General features: G+C 36.5%; 1 protein-coding gene across 1 annotated transcript; it reads right to left on the minus strand.

The window, feature by feature from the left end:
- Positions 1 to 12,338: 12,338 nt before the first annotated feature.
- LOC143571255 (uncharacterized) lies at positions 12,339 to 12,953 on the minus strand. Its single transcript, XM_077056734.1, has one exon. It carries the CDS (start codon positions 12,951 to 12,953, stop codon positions 12,339 to 12,341), a length of 615 nt encoding a protein of 204 aa, XP_076912849.1.
- Positions 12,954 to 18,515: the final 5,562 nt, after the last annotated feature.

An 18,515-nucleotide genomic window follows, 5' to 3' on the forward strand; every position in this document is an offset into this window, starting at 1 on the left:
AAAAAAAATCACTCGTGAAATCAAACCAATGACCGGTTTGAACGGTTTCACGGTTTCAAACCGAACAATGAACACACATAAACTTGTAATGTGATTACCAAAATACGCGTTTCCCGCTGCATCGCACGGGCTCCTGTCTAGTATATATACATATATACACACAAGTACACAACGCATGTATAACGGAATTTCAAAAGTTGTATGATTTTTTAAATTTTATCACACATGTTTGCGAACTTTCATATTTTCTTAAAGAGTTTGTTTAAATCCTTACAGTTATAACGTCTATTTAAAAAAATGACATTTAGGAGTAAAAATCGTTGTAAAATGATGATATTTGAGGGTAAAAATTGTTGTATAAAGTAGCCTGTTAGATAAAAAAAAATAGATCTTCGTTTCCTGCATTAAAATGGAATGACTGCTAGCTGTAATTTTTCTTTTTTATTTTTCTCTCATGTTGTTGGTTTTTATTTTAGCTTCTTGCTGGTTTTCCTTTTATTGATAGTTGTCAACTTATCATTCTGAAAAAAAAGAATAATGTTATCTGCTCCAGAGCGAGGACTCGATTTTTTATTGATGAAACTGATAGCATTTAATTCTATAGTGATATTTAACCAAACAATCAGACAAAAAAATAATATCGGTGGACCAGTTTTGTCCATGGCCTTTCACGTTTAAAAATTAATTTTAGTGAAGACCATATTGGTAGCTAGCTTTCAATGTAAGATTTAGAATTTTTACGTTTTCTTTTATCAAAACTTTTAGGATATTGGTTTTTAATAATAATACTATCCATTTTCATTTATTGGACGATAACACTTTTAACTAATGATTTTTCTTTCATCACTAACAACTTGTAACTTGTTTTTTTTTATCACCCCTGAACTTAACGAACCATAACTGTTATTTTTTTTTGCTAACGCAACATTTAATTTTATTGACGTGGCATGGTATGTGAAAAATAATACCTTATTAACAAAACTAACAAAACAAAAGATAATATATATATATATATATATATATATATATATATATATTTATAGACACACGCAAACACCTACGTTTCATAACCACCATCTACACCACCACCATCATAGACCAGACCAGTGGCGGATCCAGAAATTTTTTCTAGTAGGTTCACAGTTATTAGACCTCTAATTTTATACGAACGGACATAACAATTTTCGGGTCGTTAGGGTCGGTTCGATAATTCGAAACGGGTAATGTTCATCACTTAATAAAAACTCGACACAATAACACAAAACAAACATCATTATATATATATATATATACACATACATATATATATATAGGGTAAGGTTAAAATGAAAACCCACTTGAGTTGTGAAAACTCTAGAAACTCATTCTCAACCACATGTTTTTAATTAAAGTTTAAATCTTGTGATCCACAATTAAAGTAAATGAAAAATGTAAATATAAATATAACTTTTTCTCTCTCCTGAAAACATATATAAAAATTAGTAAAAAAATGTTAAAAAATAGCAAAACATTTTTTTGATGTTTCGATGTTTTGTATTAAATGTTACAACATATACTACATGTAACAAAAAAAACGATGTTACATAGGGTTTTCACAACTCAAGTGAGTTTTCATTTTATACTTTGCCTATATATATATATATATATATATATATATATATATATATATATATATACCGAGATGGGCTAAAATCCGTCATTAAAAGATCGTGAATGAAATAAAATCCGAGCTGGGAAGGAAAGTAACCAAAATTCCGAAAAGCAGGCAACGACGCTGGCGGATGTGGTGAGGGTGAAGACCTGAGGCGTTTGCAGAGGTTCGTGTCAAGTCCGTGGTTATGGATTTTGGAGGCCTAAAGGAAAGTTGGAAAATGAGACATAGAAATAACATATTACAACTGCACTTTGCACTAAAATCAATAGCATCAACAATTGTTAACTTTGAATAAAAATTTTTGCCAAAAAAGATCAAACAGTGCAGTTATTTACAATCCAAAGAAAAGGGTTTATATATAATTTTAGAACTGAATATTAGCAGGCCTAAAACAAAGGTAAAGAAAAATAGTAAAAAACTAAAGCAATACTAAATCTATATCCCGTTGGCTAGCGTTTTAAAATGAAAGAAAGAAAGAAAAATGGAAAAAAAAAAGAAAAAAAAGCACAAGATGAGGTTTGAACCTAAGTTAGCACTATGCAGGGAAGGAATATTTACCATTAACCCATAGTTTATCGTGTATAGGTTAACAAAATATTTTATACGTGAGTTTACTCTCATATTTTATATAGGCATTCTATTTAAAATCTGAAATTCAGTGGGTTCTCGTGTATCCGCACTTTACATGCTAGATCCGCCCCTGGATCGGACCTCCACCAATTCCAGTCTCTATGGCCGCCTTCGCCACCACCGTCAGCCTAGTTGCCTTCACTACCACCAACATCCTCCACCGCCCCCATCACTTTCGGTTACGTTTAAATCAATTTATTGTTGCAGATTGTGATGATGGTTGGATAAAGAAGAATGAGGTAGTTGTTGGTCAAAATCCCAAACTCAAATGAGGTTGCTGCCGCCACCTTATTTCCGGGGAGTTTCGTCGTTAACGATAGAACAACGAATAAGGTAATAAACATTGCATTCTTCTTGTTTCTTTATTCCGCTCAAAAGTCCTATGCTAATGTATTCAAACTGTAAACAAGAAAATTGAACTTTAGCAAAGTTAGTCAGGCTGGTCTTTTTGCTGTTGACGTGGTTGCTTACGGTAGTGGTGGTGGTGAAGGCAGTGGATGCTAGAGGTGGTGATGAAAGCAGTGGCAGAAACCGATGCTGGTGAAGGCCGATGTGGTGGTATTTACAGTGGTGTGTATATGTGTGTGTATTATTTGTTGTTTCGTTAGGTTTTTCTTTTTTCTTTAATAAGGTATTTCCCACATAGCGCGCCACACAACAAAAACATGTCACGTCAGCAAAAAAATTAACGGAGTTAGAGTTCGTTGAGTTTTGGAATGATAGAAGAAAACAAGTTATAAGCTGGAAGTGATGGGAGACAAATCATTAATTAAGAGTGTTATCGTCCAATGGTAAAACTTATAGGTATTGAAAACCAATAACAATTTTATTTAACCATGTTTTCATTTGAAGACATGTATGCATAAGAGCATAAGTTATCTCCACTTGGTGGGATGGCAAGGTTCTCTGCTTTTCCCATGGGATTCCTCATACACGTCCCGAGTTTGATCCTTACAAAGACAAAAGTCTGCAGATATGACGAACATTATTGTAAAAGGATTTGAACTTGGGTAAAGAAACCTCTACCGAACTAGTTATAACTAGGTAAGCCATTGCTTTGACGCCTTTAAGAGCGACGTATAAGAGCAAATATAATTCAATCATAAATAAAAAGAATCCCCACCAATGTAAACAACATCCTCAATCTTCTGATATTTAATAAAGAGGGTAACTACAAATGTTGTATATGAAAAAATGTTTAGAGATTAATGAAAATTTGTAATCTAATTTTCTTTTTCTTTTTTTACTTTATGAAAATTTTATTGTATTCAATGTTGTAATACATATTCATATTCATTCATCTAATACCAAATTAGTATAAGTATTTAACATTGTTTTAATCTTTTGTTAATATAATTTACCTAACCCGTGTATACACGAGTATTTAACCTAGTAAGTCATATATAAATTCATAAATGGATAAATTTAATATCGCTATATATCATCAAGTTATATGAATATCATGACTAGCTTGATTTGGATTCCTAAAAGGATTATAATATTTTCCAATAAATAATATCAAATTAAACACGTTTGGATATTACGAACTCATGAACTCCCAATCTAAAAAGAAACATACTAAGGAAACTTAAATAATATCAAATTAAACACTTTTGGATATTCCCAATCCCCGTTAGATTTATACGCTAAAACAAACGCCCAATTAACCTAAGGGATTTCCCTGATCTAATCATTTCCTTCCAAAAAAAAATCTTGCTCATAGCTTCAAGAAGCTTATTAATCGTAGCTGGGAGATGAAACAAAGAAAAAAAATAGTTATCAATCGTTCCGAGAACCGAAGAGATAAAGAGTGACCTTCCACCGATGGATAACAAATTAGCTTTCCATTTAGAAGGTGATTCGAAAACTTCTACAAAACTGGATCCCACCTTTTAATAGAATTCATCTTGGCTCTAACTCGAACACCAAGATAAATAAAAGGAATCTTCTCACTTTTACATCCAACCATATTGGCAAACCGAACAACCTCTGAATGGTCCACCCCGACCCCAATCAAACTCGATTTGTGAAAATTATATAAATACTATGACCAACTCGATTTGGATTTCTTTTTTAGAAAGACTGATATATTATAACAAATTTGGATAAAGCGAACTTTTTTTTTTGAACTAATAATGAATAAAATCCGGCTACCCGGGTAACCCAATGGCAAAATGCGACCCATACACATGCGATCGCAGATAGCGTTGGGTAGCCTAAGCTCACCATCTCCTGTTCCAGCGAAAACTCACCACCCGAAGGCACATCGCGGTAAATCCGGTTAAGATCATTGGATTTAATTTGAGACCTTGCGACCTCTATATGAAATCTTCACTTTCCCTCTGTCATCACACACCACATTTATTATCTCCCTCTGAGTGAGAGAGAGAGAGAGTGAAGAAACACTAATCGACCCCGGGCAGATTACGGATAATCTGGAGGTTAAATAGATGTTTCCCACGAGGGGTTAGATCCGGAAAAGATGGTTCTTCTGATAACCTGCAAAACAGACACCGTAAGCTCGTCACTGAGAAGGGGGGGGGGGGGTTCCTCCTTGTGACCACCCTCCGGCGTGAGAATCAGACTAGATTGCTCTTGAATATAAATGTATATTAAGAGATTGCTAGAGCAGATATCAGGTATATGATGTAAGATACAAGATAAGATAAGATGATCATACCATTTGGGGTATTTATAGCCGAAGGTAGGTTTCCAAGAAGGTATAGCCGGCTGAATAGTATTCCTGTTCTACCAACTGTGGCCTACGCACGTGCCATGCTGGCAGTTGGTGGGTAGGCAGCGGCCGACAATGACCAGGCCTGCTGTGTACTATTCCTTTTCCACCAACTGCAGGCTATGCACGTGGTATGACAGGAGTTGGTGAGTAGGTAGCGGCTAATAGTGACATACAGTACAAGAGCATGCTGCTCGCCATACTGTTGTCAATGGGCTGTCGTATCTCTGGTCGGATCTTTTGCCCATACCTCGTCAGGTACAGTACAAAAGATCTTACAGTATCGTACGGACTGACTCATTTGGGCGGGAGTATTCCCCCTCCCGCCTTTGTGCGGGATTGTTCCCGGCTTTGCTCATTCCTTCAGGTGACTACTGAATTATTGAGAGCTAAGTGCCTTGTGCGTGTAGCCTTGCTGCGCGGGTGGCCTTCCCTGATGGCTTGTATCCGCAGCTGCGGGAACAGGCGGAGTACTTCACCATTGGGAGGCATTTCCTGCGGGAACAGCTTGCGTACTGCGTGTAAGGACGTCACGTCTCTGAGCATGGTGGGTCTTGCGGATCCAGTTGGTTTCTGCGCAGACGTCTCTCTTCAAGGTGAGTCCTGCGGGTCCAACTGGGCTCTGCTGGGACCTACCTCTTCAAGTCCCCCCAGTCCAATGTTCTTCTCATGAATGTTTAATAAAGTGAGGTGAACTTTTGGACTTAGGCAAAGGGTTTTGAAAAGGGTTTAGTTTTAAGGTTTTCCATGGGGATTCTTCCCGCGGAAGTCCTTATGTCACTTGCAGAAATTCCCGACTTTCCTGCTTGATCTTTGGGTATGATGCGGGTAGGTCTGTAACCTTCTCGCAAGTCAGGAGCGTTGAGTCCCACTTGTGTGGATTCTCCATGAGGTTTTGGTAGTTTTGAACATAGTGATCAATTATGTTAAAACCACCAATTCCATCTTGGAGCTTCAAATATGTAATAATCAATTAACTATTAAGAGGCAAAAAGACTTGGGCAACTTTTCATTTTTCGGCCCAAAATATTTAAGCCCAAATGGCAAAAACCAAAATAACTAAAACCAACCCAAACCAAACCGAAACTAACGGCTTTCGAAACCTTAAAACTGAAGTTCCGATTTTTGACCAAAACCGGCCCATGCACACCTCTATGATTTTCAAAATTTCAAAAACCGAGGTTCCCTTTTAGCTCAAAACCGACCTAAACCTGACCCATGCACACCCCTAAATCCCTAATGGATTGAATGATTGATCAATCCCAAAAAATCGAAGCCAACTTGTAGATTTTCATTTGTTAAGCCCAAACGGAAAAACCGAAAAAACCAAACCCAAACTAAAACCTAAAAACCCAAAACCTCAAAACCCAAACATAACGGGCCCAGTTCTCAAAACCTCAAAACCCGAAATTTCATATTTTGGTCCGGTTTTTCCCAAAACCAACCCATGCACACCCTTATAATTTTTAAAAATTCAAAGATCGACCCAAAACCAAACCATGCACATGATCAAAATATCAGATTATGGACTTACAATAACTTTGACATCTCATGATGCATTCAAAAGAGTCTTTAACTCTTACATTACGTCTAGTTATAATCTCCTCAACGTCGTCAGCCAGTGTAAGAACCGGTTTGTAAAACCGAGTGCAACTCCGGTTGTAAATGATTGATTGAGGAAGAAGACTGCTGTCTAAAGATTCATGATCATGTAGAATAGGATCAGCTAGTCCTAAATCCATTGTTGTGGCCTGAAGCTGATGCTTGATCAAACCTTGGTTTTAACTTAGTTAAGATAATAATTAATAATTTTCATGTAATTAATGTTTTGATTATTATTCAAGGTGTATAATTAATGCTTAAGATAATTAGTTTTGTGTAATAAATGTTAAGATTTTTTTTATAATTAATCCTCCAAATAGACTGCCGGCTAAATTCACATCAAGATATACTCGCCTTCTAATCCGGAGAAAATCCTCACCTAAGGCCAACGCCTATAAACACTCGCCCTAAGGCATGAAAGTGCGGTGAGATAAAACCCGTTCAGTTTAAGGATCCCAACCAGTGAATGTCACATTCTCGCCTAGTCTCCCATCATCACCTAGTGTCGCTGAAACTAAATGATAGGGGCAGGGATCGAACTTGGTCACATGGAACACCAAGTCTCTTGCTTACCGCTCCACCACCAGCTCGTTGTCTTAATTTAGTGTAGTCATTTAAAAAATGTATTTTTGTATTATTAGCTGTAATAATAGGTGGAGAAACATTTGATTAGTTTTATTTTGACTCTACTAACAAAGTGGGTGAACGTGAAACATGTTTTGAACATGTTTTTTTTTCTAATTGTGCAGCCCTTAATTACAAGCGTAAACGAGCCGAGCTCCTCACGAGTTACTCGAGATTTGCTCGAAACAAACTCATATTGAATCGAGCTTGTGCCTGAGCTTCAAGCTATATTAAAAAGGTTGTTTAATAAACAAGCCCAAACTAGAGCTTGAAAAACTACTCACAAGCCTAGCTCGAGCTTTAGAAATAATGCTTGATACGAATCGATCTTAAGGTCCATGTAAGTTAAACAAATCGAGATTTCTCTTAAAGATATGGTTTACTTCCAGATTAAAACAATTCGATGATACATACGAAATTTAAATCGGATAAGACCGAGAGAGATAAAAACAAATATTAAGATAGGGTGTATAATTGGCTCAAATGCGTATTAGTTAAGAGCATTGTTTTGAAACCCGGTCTGACTGGGACCCGGTACCTATACTGGTCCGGATAAGGGTATTTGGCCCGTTTTCAAAAAACCTGACCGGGTTTTTCGGGCGAAGGTCGGCTGGGACCTAGTTACCCGACGGGTGAACCGGAACAAGGCTTTTTTAATTAAATAAAAATGGTGTGGACGTCGTGAATCAAACCCGGGTGCATGACCAAGATTAAGTATTGTTGATTGTTGAATACTCCACCAACCAACCAACCAAACTACATTTATGTTAATATGAAAGAAAAATATAAAGGCTATATATTTACCTGTAAAACGAACAAAAGAATTTAAAGATTTACAGGTTCATTTTTACTTTTTAGTCAATTACCATGTGATGCATGAATTATAGCACCTCTAAGAAAACTATGACAACCATTTAATCCATTCTAAGGATGTTTGCATGTGTTATTTATTTGGGTTATAAGACTTTAGTATTATAAGGTGCATTTATATGAAAATTATGTTTGGCTATATTTGTTGATTAATTTCTCATGGTGATTATGAAAACATGGATATTATAAACGGATAAGATGTGTGTACCTGTTAATGTCAGAATGTAATATTGCTTTTCAATTGTATGTCATCTCATTCATCACAATTCAATATATATACAATGTTCTAACATTTGTCGAAGGCACTAATTTAGGCTATAAATAAGCTTATAAATATCAAATATATTATATACAATAATATGGTCTAATATACCCCCTCAGTCTAAGCTAGAGGATCATGGATGCTTAGACTGGCTCGAAAGTCTTCAAACAATGCACGAGGAAGCCCTTTCGTAAAAATGTCAGCAAACTGATATCGTGAGGGGACATGGAGCACTTTGACCAGACCGCATTGCACCTTTTCTCGACCAAAATGAATGTCTATTTCGATGTGCTTAGTGCGTTGGTGTTGAACCGGGTTGCCCGAAAGATAAATGGCACTAACATTGTCGCAATAGACCAAAGAAGCGCGTGAAGGTGGTCGACCCAATTCAAGTAACAAATTACGGACCCAACATAGTTCAGCGACAACATTAGCAACCCCACGGTATTCGGCTACGGCACTTGAACGAGAAATGGTGGACTGTCGTTTGGAGGACTAGGAGATGGGATTGTCACCAAGATAAACACAATAGCCAGATGTGGAACGATGAGTATCGGGGCAACCCACCCAGTCCGTGTCGGTGTATGAAACCAACAAAGAGAGGGAGCTACGACACAAGTATAGGCCCTTCGAGATACTACCCTTGACATACCGTAGAATTCACTAGAGGGCATTCATGTGTTCCGTACGAGGTGCATGCATGTGCATGCAAATCTGTTGGACCGCGTAGGATATATCCGGGCGAGTAAAAGTCAAGTATTGAAGGGCTTCGGCGAGTTGGCGATACAAAGTCGGGTCATCAATCAACGAACCGATGGTGGCACTGAGTTTGCCTGCTGTGTCTACGGGGGGTATGGACGGGGTTACAATCTTTCATATTTGCACGATGAAGGATATCCGCGACATATGTGGATTGAGAGAGAAAGATTCCATTGGGGTCTCGAGATACTGATAAACCAAGGAAATAACTTAAAGCACCAAGGTCCTTCATGGCGAATTCATCGGAAAGGTGTTTCAAGATATGAGTTTTGAGAGCAGATGATGACGTTGTAAAAATTATGTCATCCACATAGAGGAGAAGATAAGCGGTGTCATTACCATGCATGTATATAAAGAGAGAATGATCACACGAACTGTGACGAAAACCCAACGTGGTCACATAATCCTTGAATCGTTGATAACACGCCCTTGGAGCTTGTTTTAACCCGTAAAGAGACTTCTTTAATCGGCACACATGATGAGGTAAATGAGGATGTCGAAAACCCATAGGTTGATGCATATAGACGGTTCCAGATAAGTTACCATGTAGAAACGCATTTTTGACATCCAATTGACTGATATCCCAACCATGAAATAAAGCAATTCTTAAAACCGCACGGATGGTTGCCGGTTTAACAACAAGACTAAACGTCTCATCACAGTCAATACCAACCTGTTGAGACCTTCCATCACAGACAAGAAGAGCTTTATACCGTTCAAGAGTACCATCTGATTTAGTTTTATGTTTAAAAATACACATGCACTGAATTACGTTCATGTTCGGTTGACGAGGTACGAGCTCCTATGTCTCATTTTCAATAAGAGCATTGAACTCATCAGTCATAGCACGGGTCCAAATTGGGTTGGCTAGGGCATCGGTAGGATTTCGTGGAAGTGGTTCAAGTGTACTGTGGGTGTGAAGGTTAAGAATGGTTTTAGGTTTAGAGATCCCTGTCATACTTCTAGTAGTCATTGTGCGTACTGGAGGTGGATTTGGTTGGTTAGTAGTAGACAAGGGGTGGCTACGGTGTGTGGTGTAGAGGGTGTAATGGTAGTGGATGTTGGGGGTGGTGAGGATGGTGGGGTTATTGGAAGGGTACTGTACTTAAAAGGTGGAATTGTAGTGTTGGTTTTAGGAGATTGGATTGGAGGTGAGTGGGCATGATTTTGTGGGATTGTGGATAATGGAGTGTTGGGTTGGGGTTGGAAATCCGAAGTGGTGGAGGGTTCGGTTTGTAAATTGTGTGGGGAGGATGGAGTATTTTTGGTTGGTGAGGGTGAAGGAGGTGGACTTGTGGAGTTAGAGTTAGTGTGAAAATTGTGTTGAACATCATTAGAAGAAGTGGGTGGGACCCAATATAAGGGAGAAGGGTCGGAGGATGATTGTAAAAAATCATATGAGGGACGAGGGTTGTGTAAGGTAGAAAAAGGAAATATTGTTTCATCAAAAACTACATGGCGAGATAAAATAATCTTACGAGTGAAAGTTCATAGCACTTGTATCCCTTATGGTTTGAGGGGTAGCCAAGGAAAACACAAGGGGATGACCAGTTTTGGAGCTTATTAATGGAGGTGGATGGGATAAGAGGGTAACAAAAGCAACCGAAGGTTCGGAGGTGGGAATAGGTTGGGTGTTGGCGATATAAGAGCGAGGTGGGTGTGTGATTTTGTTTAGTTTTATTACGTAGGATGTTAAGAATGTAGGTGGCAAGTTGAAGAGCATGATGCCAAAAATTGGCGGGGACGGAAGCATGTGTAAGAAGTGTACGGATAATGTTGTTGATGGAGCGGATTTTTCTTTCAGCTTTACCGTTTTGAGAGGATGTGTGGGGACACGAGAAACGGAAAGTCATACCGTGTTTGGCACAAAAATCATGGAACGATTTGTTGTTGTATTCGGTGCCGTTGTCACATTGAAAAGATTTAATAGACATATTAAATTGGGTTTGTATGAGCTTATGAAAATTAAAGAATATAAAGAAAACGTGTGATTTATTGGTTAATGGAAATGTCCATAAATAGTTGGTTAAGTCATCAAGAAATAACACGTAATAGCGATGGCCCCCGGTGCTAAGTACCGGAGAAGTCCATAAATCACTATGTAATATATTAAATGGTAAATACGTAGTAGATAACGAATCTTGAAACGGTAATTTAATATGTTTGCCAAAAACACAAGACTGACAAATACGATTAGTAAAAGGTTTGTCAACAGAAATAAATTGTTGTTTATTTAAAACTTGTAATAGAGCATCATAAAACTTGTAATAGAGATGCTCCAGGATGCCCCAGTCTTTTGTGCCAGAGATCCTGTGATAAAGCAGTAAAGGTAGTCGGACTTGTGATCTTTGTGTCGGTAGATAGAGAGAGCGGATAAAGGTCGCCGGTAATATTGCTGTGGAGGATAGGTATCCGCGTTTGGTAGTCCTTCACAAGAAAACCAAATGGATCAAATTCAATAGAAATCATATTATCAATAGTAAGGCGACGCACAGATAATAGGTTTTTAATAAGGTTAGGGGCATACAGGACATTATTAACGTGTAAGGGTTTATAGGTAGTGGGGATTTTGGTATAGCCAGTCCTGAGGATCGGGATTTGAAACCCATTGCCAACGACAATATTGTTTGAAATGCGATTATTGAAATAAGAAGAGAGGGTACCTGTTATGTTGGTCATGTGATTTGTAGCACCGGTGTCAAGATTCCATTGCAAATTCGGATTCAAAGTCATAGTATGGAGAGCTTGCTCAAGGTTCGTTGGCATGTACGAACTGGGATGTTGGGCATAATACGCTTGTGGTGGCGGGCCTAGTAATCCGGCCTGGGAGTTAGGCCCATAAGATGAATTGGGTCGTGGGTTGGGAACTGTAGGGTGTGGTGATGGTGGACTATGCCAAGGTGTACTCTGCCAATTCCATGTTGAACCCTACTGATTGGTAGGAGGGGTGTGGACCGGAACATGGTGTTGTGGAGAGTTGGAGCTTGGCTGTTGTGTATAACTGTGTCCACAGGATCAACGACGACCACGTCCACGGTATCCACGACCACGTTGCGAGGAGTCGGCAGCCCCGCGGCCACCGTTTAAAGTGCTCCTAGCATATTGTTCTCGAGTGGGTTGAGTGGAGGGAGGATGAACGGTGGTGTGTAATGCAGTTTCGGCAACTGTTGGGGTGTGGACTGCGCGTCTCGACTCTTCCTGTGTTAATAGAGAGCGAGCTTCAAAGAAGGTAGGAAGGGGTACCGTTTGACTAATAAGCATACCAATGGCATCGCATTCGGTGTGGGATAAACCCGTAACCAACTGTAGTACCAAGTCGGGATCAGCGCTTTGACATTAGCTAATTGATCCGAGATGACCTTGAGTTCTTGACAATACGCGAAGATGTTCAGGAAACTTTCAAATTTGGTGTTGACCAACCGGGTTTTCAAGGCTATCGCCCGGAATGCTTGGTTATCTTGAAACAAATGAGCGATAGCATTCCAAGTTTCCATCGCGGTTGCACCGGGTTTGATTACCGTCATGAGAAGATCATTAGATATAGTGCTATATATCCATTGTTTGACAATAGCATCTAAACGGTCCCACGATATGAGAACAGTTTGTTGTTCCTTGTCTTTGTCATCTGTGGATGTTTTAGAAGATGAAGATGAAGAGATTTTAGTTGGTATGATATGGTCAACAACTTCAAAAACAATGCAATGGATCGTGAAAAGTTCAACCCATGAAGTATATTGACCGTTTTCTAATTCAAGGGTAAGAGGGATGAAATTTTTGATGTTGTTAACGGTCAAAGCTGGATGAGAAACAGAAGCCATGGGGAACAGATCAAGAAAAGAGATAAAAAAAAATAATGATAGGGAAGGAGGGTGGCGGCAGTAGGGTTTTGACCTAGTATGATACCATGTCAGAATGTAATATTACTTTTCAATTGTATGTCATCTCATTCATCACAATTCAATATATATACAATGTTCTCACATTTATCAAGGCACTAATTTAGGCTATAAATAAGGTTATAAATATCAAATATATTATATACAATAATATGGTCTAATAGTTACAGCAGAAATAGTAGCCATAGCATATGAGAAACCTCCAGACATAATTGTTAGTAGAGCCAAATTCGTAAAAATAATCATATGCATTGTTAAGGATGGGGATTAGGGTTTTTGAGATATAACCGAATATGGGAGAGAAGAGGTTTACGAATTATGTGTTGTGTATATGTGTCTCGTGTAACCTCTTTGATGTTAATTAGCCCCCCTTAAATACATCCAAGTGGAACCCCCCTTTTTTTTGAACGACTAATTTGGATCACTCACGGATCACTGGAGTATAATCGTGCCACTAGTGATACCACTCGATCATATCCACCACCAAGCCAACAATTCAGGAGGAAACTCAATATTTGAGAAAACCCCCTTCTTGTAAGATTCCAACCCAGGACCTTATGGTCACTAAGTCTTATCCCACCACCAAAATACCATTGGACTAGAAGTCCTTTGGTCAAGTGGAAACCCTCTATTAGCTAATAACAATTACCAAGCTAATATAATAATAAAGTATAATTGTTTATTATCTTGATATATTTATTATGTAATTCTATTTATTATGTAAATGTTTATAATGGCCATATGATAAATACATAAATATATTTATTCTTACATTCTCCCACTTAGCCGAGTAAATAAGCTATTATGAGTATTAGATTAATCTGCATATTTTAACACTCGTTTTAGTTTTAAACTTAAATTGGAGCAAAGAAATACAATCCTTGAATTGAACATCAGCTCAAGACGTCCATTAATCATACTGCAGTACTTATTTAAAACCTAATTAGTTATGATAAAACTTTCATGCAAACCCTTCAAACTTTTGATTCGTATAATAAATTGTCTATATGTCATTATGTATATAAAACATATTAAGAGACATACAAAATCAAAACTCAGGCAATTTGATTAAATGAAACGTAAGCAAGTACAATATGAAATTAAATAAGGTTTTCAGTAAGTCTCATATTAGGAGCATGTTCTTTAAAACTTTAGGTGGAAAACCTTTAGTCATCGGATCCGCAAGCATATTTTTAGTACTTATATACTCCATACAAAGACGATTTTCCTCAACTCGCTCACAATGTATGTAGTACAAATTGTTGTGTATGGATTTATAGAGACGTGGTAAAATCTTAAATCCTTACCGTGATACAAGATGCGATTTATAGAGATGTGGCACAATTTTAAATCCTATACCATGATAATAGACGAATGGTATATGATTCAATCGTTCGATTTAAGATGATTTTTCAATAGTTATTTTTTTCTAACTTGTGTGTTAGACCGGGTCTAACTTGTGTTAAACCTATGTTCTTTGTGGACAATAAATTCTCGAGCGTGCATGTTAGACCGGATGTATTTTATAAACAATACGTTTTGTAAATGTTTCATTTTCTAACATGCGTGTTAGAAATTCTTACAAGTTATAAATGTTATGGTTTAAAACGTTTGTCAAAACGTCTCGTTTTTTAAAACGAGTGTTAAAAGTAGTTTATTTTATATAAACTGATAAGCCTTATAATGATTTTTGTAATCATTTATTTCGTAATGAGTGTGTTAGATTTGGTTTATTTTATATATACCAATAAGTTTTATAACGATTTATGTAATCGTTTATTCCTAACGAGTGTGTTAGAACATAGTGCACGGAGACGCCCACCGGGTGCATTAAATTTAGTGAAATAATGAACATAGACTTTCGTGTGTATTAATATTCCTTTCATTAAGTCACCAACAATTAAGCATTAACACGGTGTTAATGGAGTGACTTCTGAGATATACACTAGAAAACTGAAAAGTTAAAGGGGTTTTGGCTCAAGTTTAATCGTCTAATATATGTGTTAGATGCGGCTTAAAAAAAGGTTATGCTTTACGTACGTAAACAGTTTATGGACCTATTAATAGTCATTTTTACGGTCTAATTTAAAATATGATTTTATAAATGGTTTTTTGAATTCTTGGAAGTGCCATTTAAAATTTAGGGATTTTTTTTGGTAAATGAGAGTTATGACACTAGTTAAGATTTTAAACCATCGTATTAATTTGGGAATAGGAATTAATAGACTATTTATACAACATGTTGTGTTCTTCCTAGTTGGTTTATAAAACACTGGTTATTGTCTAAGTTATATTTTCCAACAACGTGAAACGAGGGTCGATAAATTGGCGTGGTCTTCTACTAAGAAAGTACCCCAAGGCATACATGTAGAGGATGTAATTGGATCCATTTCGGGTTTATCCAAAAGGACACGTGTGATAGCTTGCAGAGGGTGGTTCTTGATGACTGGAGCAACCATTTATGCTTGTTCAAATCGTCAATCCTTTATGAACTCTCGGCCCATCGATAGTAGGGTGATAATGATCGACGGTAATATGGCACAAGCAGTTGGGAATGTGGAACTGGAAACGTCCACAGTCTATTGTTAGGAGATGCTCTTCATGTATCGAACATAAACAAAGCTGTGATATCTGCTAGCAAACTGAATATTGATGGTTTCTCAATTTTGCTTGCATCTACTGAAAGATGGAGAATGTTCCGTCAAGGAGAATAATCAGTTAGTTTTAAGTTTAGTTAGAACTATAACAGGTGGAATGTACCGACTAACTCTTCCGAGTGACGTGCAACTAGAGGATATTAAGATGTCGGGCGGCAATAGTGTTGGAGATAACAACTCTATCTAATATTATGTTTACAGCCCAATTGTGTCTGTTTGAACAATTATGAATAAAAAAAAACTCTACTTTTCTTAAATGTGTATTAAGCTGATACACAAGAATGTGATATTTAACTCCTTGGAGGTTATAACGTTTGAAATTAATATATGTTGAGGAGACAATTAATTCTTAAAAATTAATGAAAGGTTATATTTTTAAAATTCACCAAGTGTGAATCATGAATATGTTGATCATATAGAGAAATATATGTTATTGTAAATGAATTATGTAAATCTTAAGAAATTTATTAGAATATGCTTATAATAGTAACGGACATATTGTTTTTTCTTTCAGTTTAAGAGAGTATCTAAATAAATGATTCCCAGAGGTTTAGTGTCAACAAAATTGACTTTATCTCAATATAATAATAATGATTGTAGACGAATGGTATTCAACTTGTTGGTGATAACTGTATTAATCAAAATGATTTGGATTAAGACTTATATTTAAAGTCCATATAAGTCAATAATGGAGCCTTTTATATCAAAGAAAAAAGAAATTATGAAAGGTTATATTTTTAAAATTCACCAAGTGTGAATCATGAATATGTTGATCATATAGAGAAATATATGTTATTGTAAATGAATTATGTAAATCTTAAGAAATTTATTAGAATATGCTTATAATAGTAATGGACATATTGTTTTTTCTTTCAGTTTAAGAGAGTATCTAAATAAATGATTCCCAGAGGTTTAGTGTTAACAAAATTGACTTTATCTCAATATAATAATAATGATTGTAGACGAATAGTATTCAGCTTGTTGGTGATAAATGTATTAATCAAAATGATTTGGATTAAGACTTATATTTAAAGTCCATATAAGTAATAATGGAGCCTTTTATATCAAAGAAAAAAGAAATTATGTTCCTTATATGTATGATGAAGTTGTGTATATGTTACATACACAAACTTGTAAAATTTTCCAAACCACTTGCGTTTTGGAATTGCGAATAAGTTTCATAATTTTGCCTAAGCTAAGAGTTGAATGTTTCAAAGTGTTATTGAACTATTTTATGGCTATGAAGAATCAGATTGATGCATCTTCTGTTCACATGCTAAGTATTATAGTCAAAAGTATGTTAGACTAATACTTGTTAATTATGGTGCTTTACGAAGACTAATTAATGTGGAAATTTGAAACATCAACAACACAAGAATGAATTTGTGTATAGACAAATTTAAAGAAATTTTCATTTAATCTAAAGAAATGATATAACATGTGAGAATCTTAAGAAGACCTCAACTTTTTAAGTATGTTCTAGATGGTGATTTACAATCCTTCTAAGTTGGTGATGGTTTGATAACAAACTTATGACACGTTTAGCTTAAACTTAAGCAAGTGGTGGAAGATAACACCAAGACATGTGTTACTTTATTAGTAAGCATTGATGAACTCACTGATACAAAGATGTGGTCTTGTTCAAATCATGAGTGTTGAGTTGTCATGATAAGTAAAGTTAAACAAACTATATCAAAATGCAAGAAATGTGGGGGGGGGGAGCTATTTAAGAAAGTACTCTTTAGAAGTATGCAAAAATGGTAATTGATATGATTTATCAAACTTATGTAGAAAGGAAGAACCTTTCTTTACCCCATTCGAAAGTTGGATGATGTTATCCAATAGCAATTAAATGTGGAGATGTCTTGCATTTGAACTTGGAAGGTTTAGCAATGAGGATTATTGTAATCCAATCTAACATCGCAAGCACACGACTAAGTGGAGGATAAAAAGGTAGTAGTGCATAATGGATATGTGTTTGCCTTAATGATAAGTGTATCTTACAAAGACAAGTATCATAACCAGATTCATGTGACCACTGTGGTTATAGTCTTAGAAATTTGACACTAGGAAAAACTAGCTTATAAGTTAAGAACATATCATGACAACTTATCTCAACTACGCAAGTTATCTATAGCGACTAGACAAAGTCGAAGATGACGTTATGGATCCAACAACCTGAGGGTTTAGTAGAGATGAATTTGTGAAATCGGACTAAAGCCCATGAAAAAGGGTATATAAAGGAAAACTTAACTTAGTTGACTGTAGATCCCAAGATATAAGTTCAATAGGGCAACCTAATTATATATCTAAGGGTGGTCACTATGGGAGCATAGCTTATGTATAAGTTGGCACATAAGCTAAAAAATATATATCCTCCTAAATTATAAAGGGAGTCTAATTATTTCCTAGTCCATTCCTATAACAACAGTGACATGTTGTGAGCCTAAGCATAATATATGGTTAAAGATTTGTGTAAATCATTATAACCTTAATGCTTTAATGATTTATAGATAATCTACTATGTGAAAGAGAAGTGGGGTTGCTTCGAATGAAATTGTGGGTGCACAATTCTTAGAGCTTTCACAGAACTAGGTTAGTGTTCCAGGACAACAATGGACATGACAATACGGGGATGTGCCCGGCTAGGGAGAGTATTGTGTGAAGTTTATTGTCGTCTACACAAAAGGGGGTTTTTTCAAGCACACCGCGTCTACTAACCGCTAGGAGATTAAGTATACTTCAAAAAGAAAGGTTCAAAGCTAACACCTACCTATCCTGAAATACTCAACTGTCGAGGTTCCATTGGATATTTTATGTTTTTTGA

Source organism: Bidens hawaiensis, unplaced genomic scaffold (assembly GCF_021521415.1).
Source record: "Bidens hawaiensis isolate Kalapana, Puna unplaced genomic scaffold, B.hawaiensis_p1.1 tig00025239_1, whole genome shotgun sequence".
NCBI lineage: Eukaryota > Viridiplantae > Streptophyta > Magnoliopsida > Asterales > Asteraceae > Bidens > Bidens hawaiensis.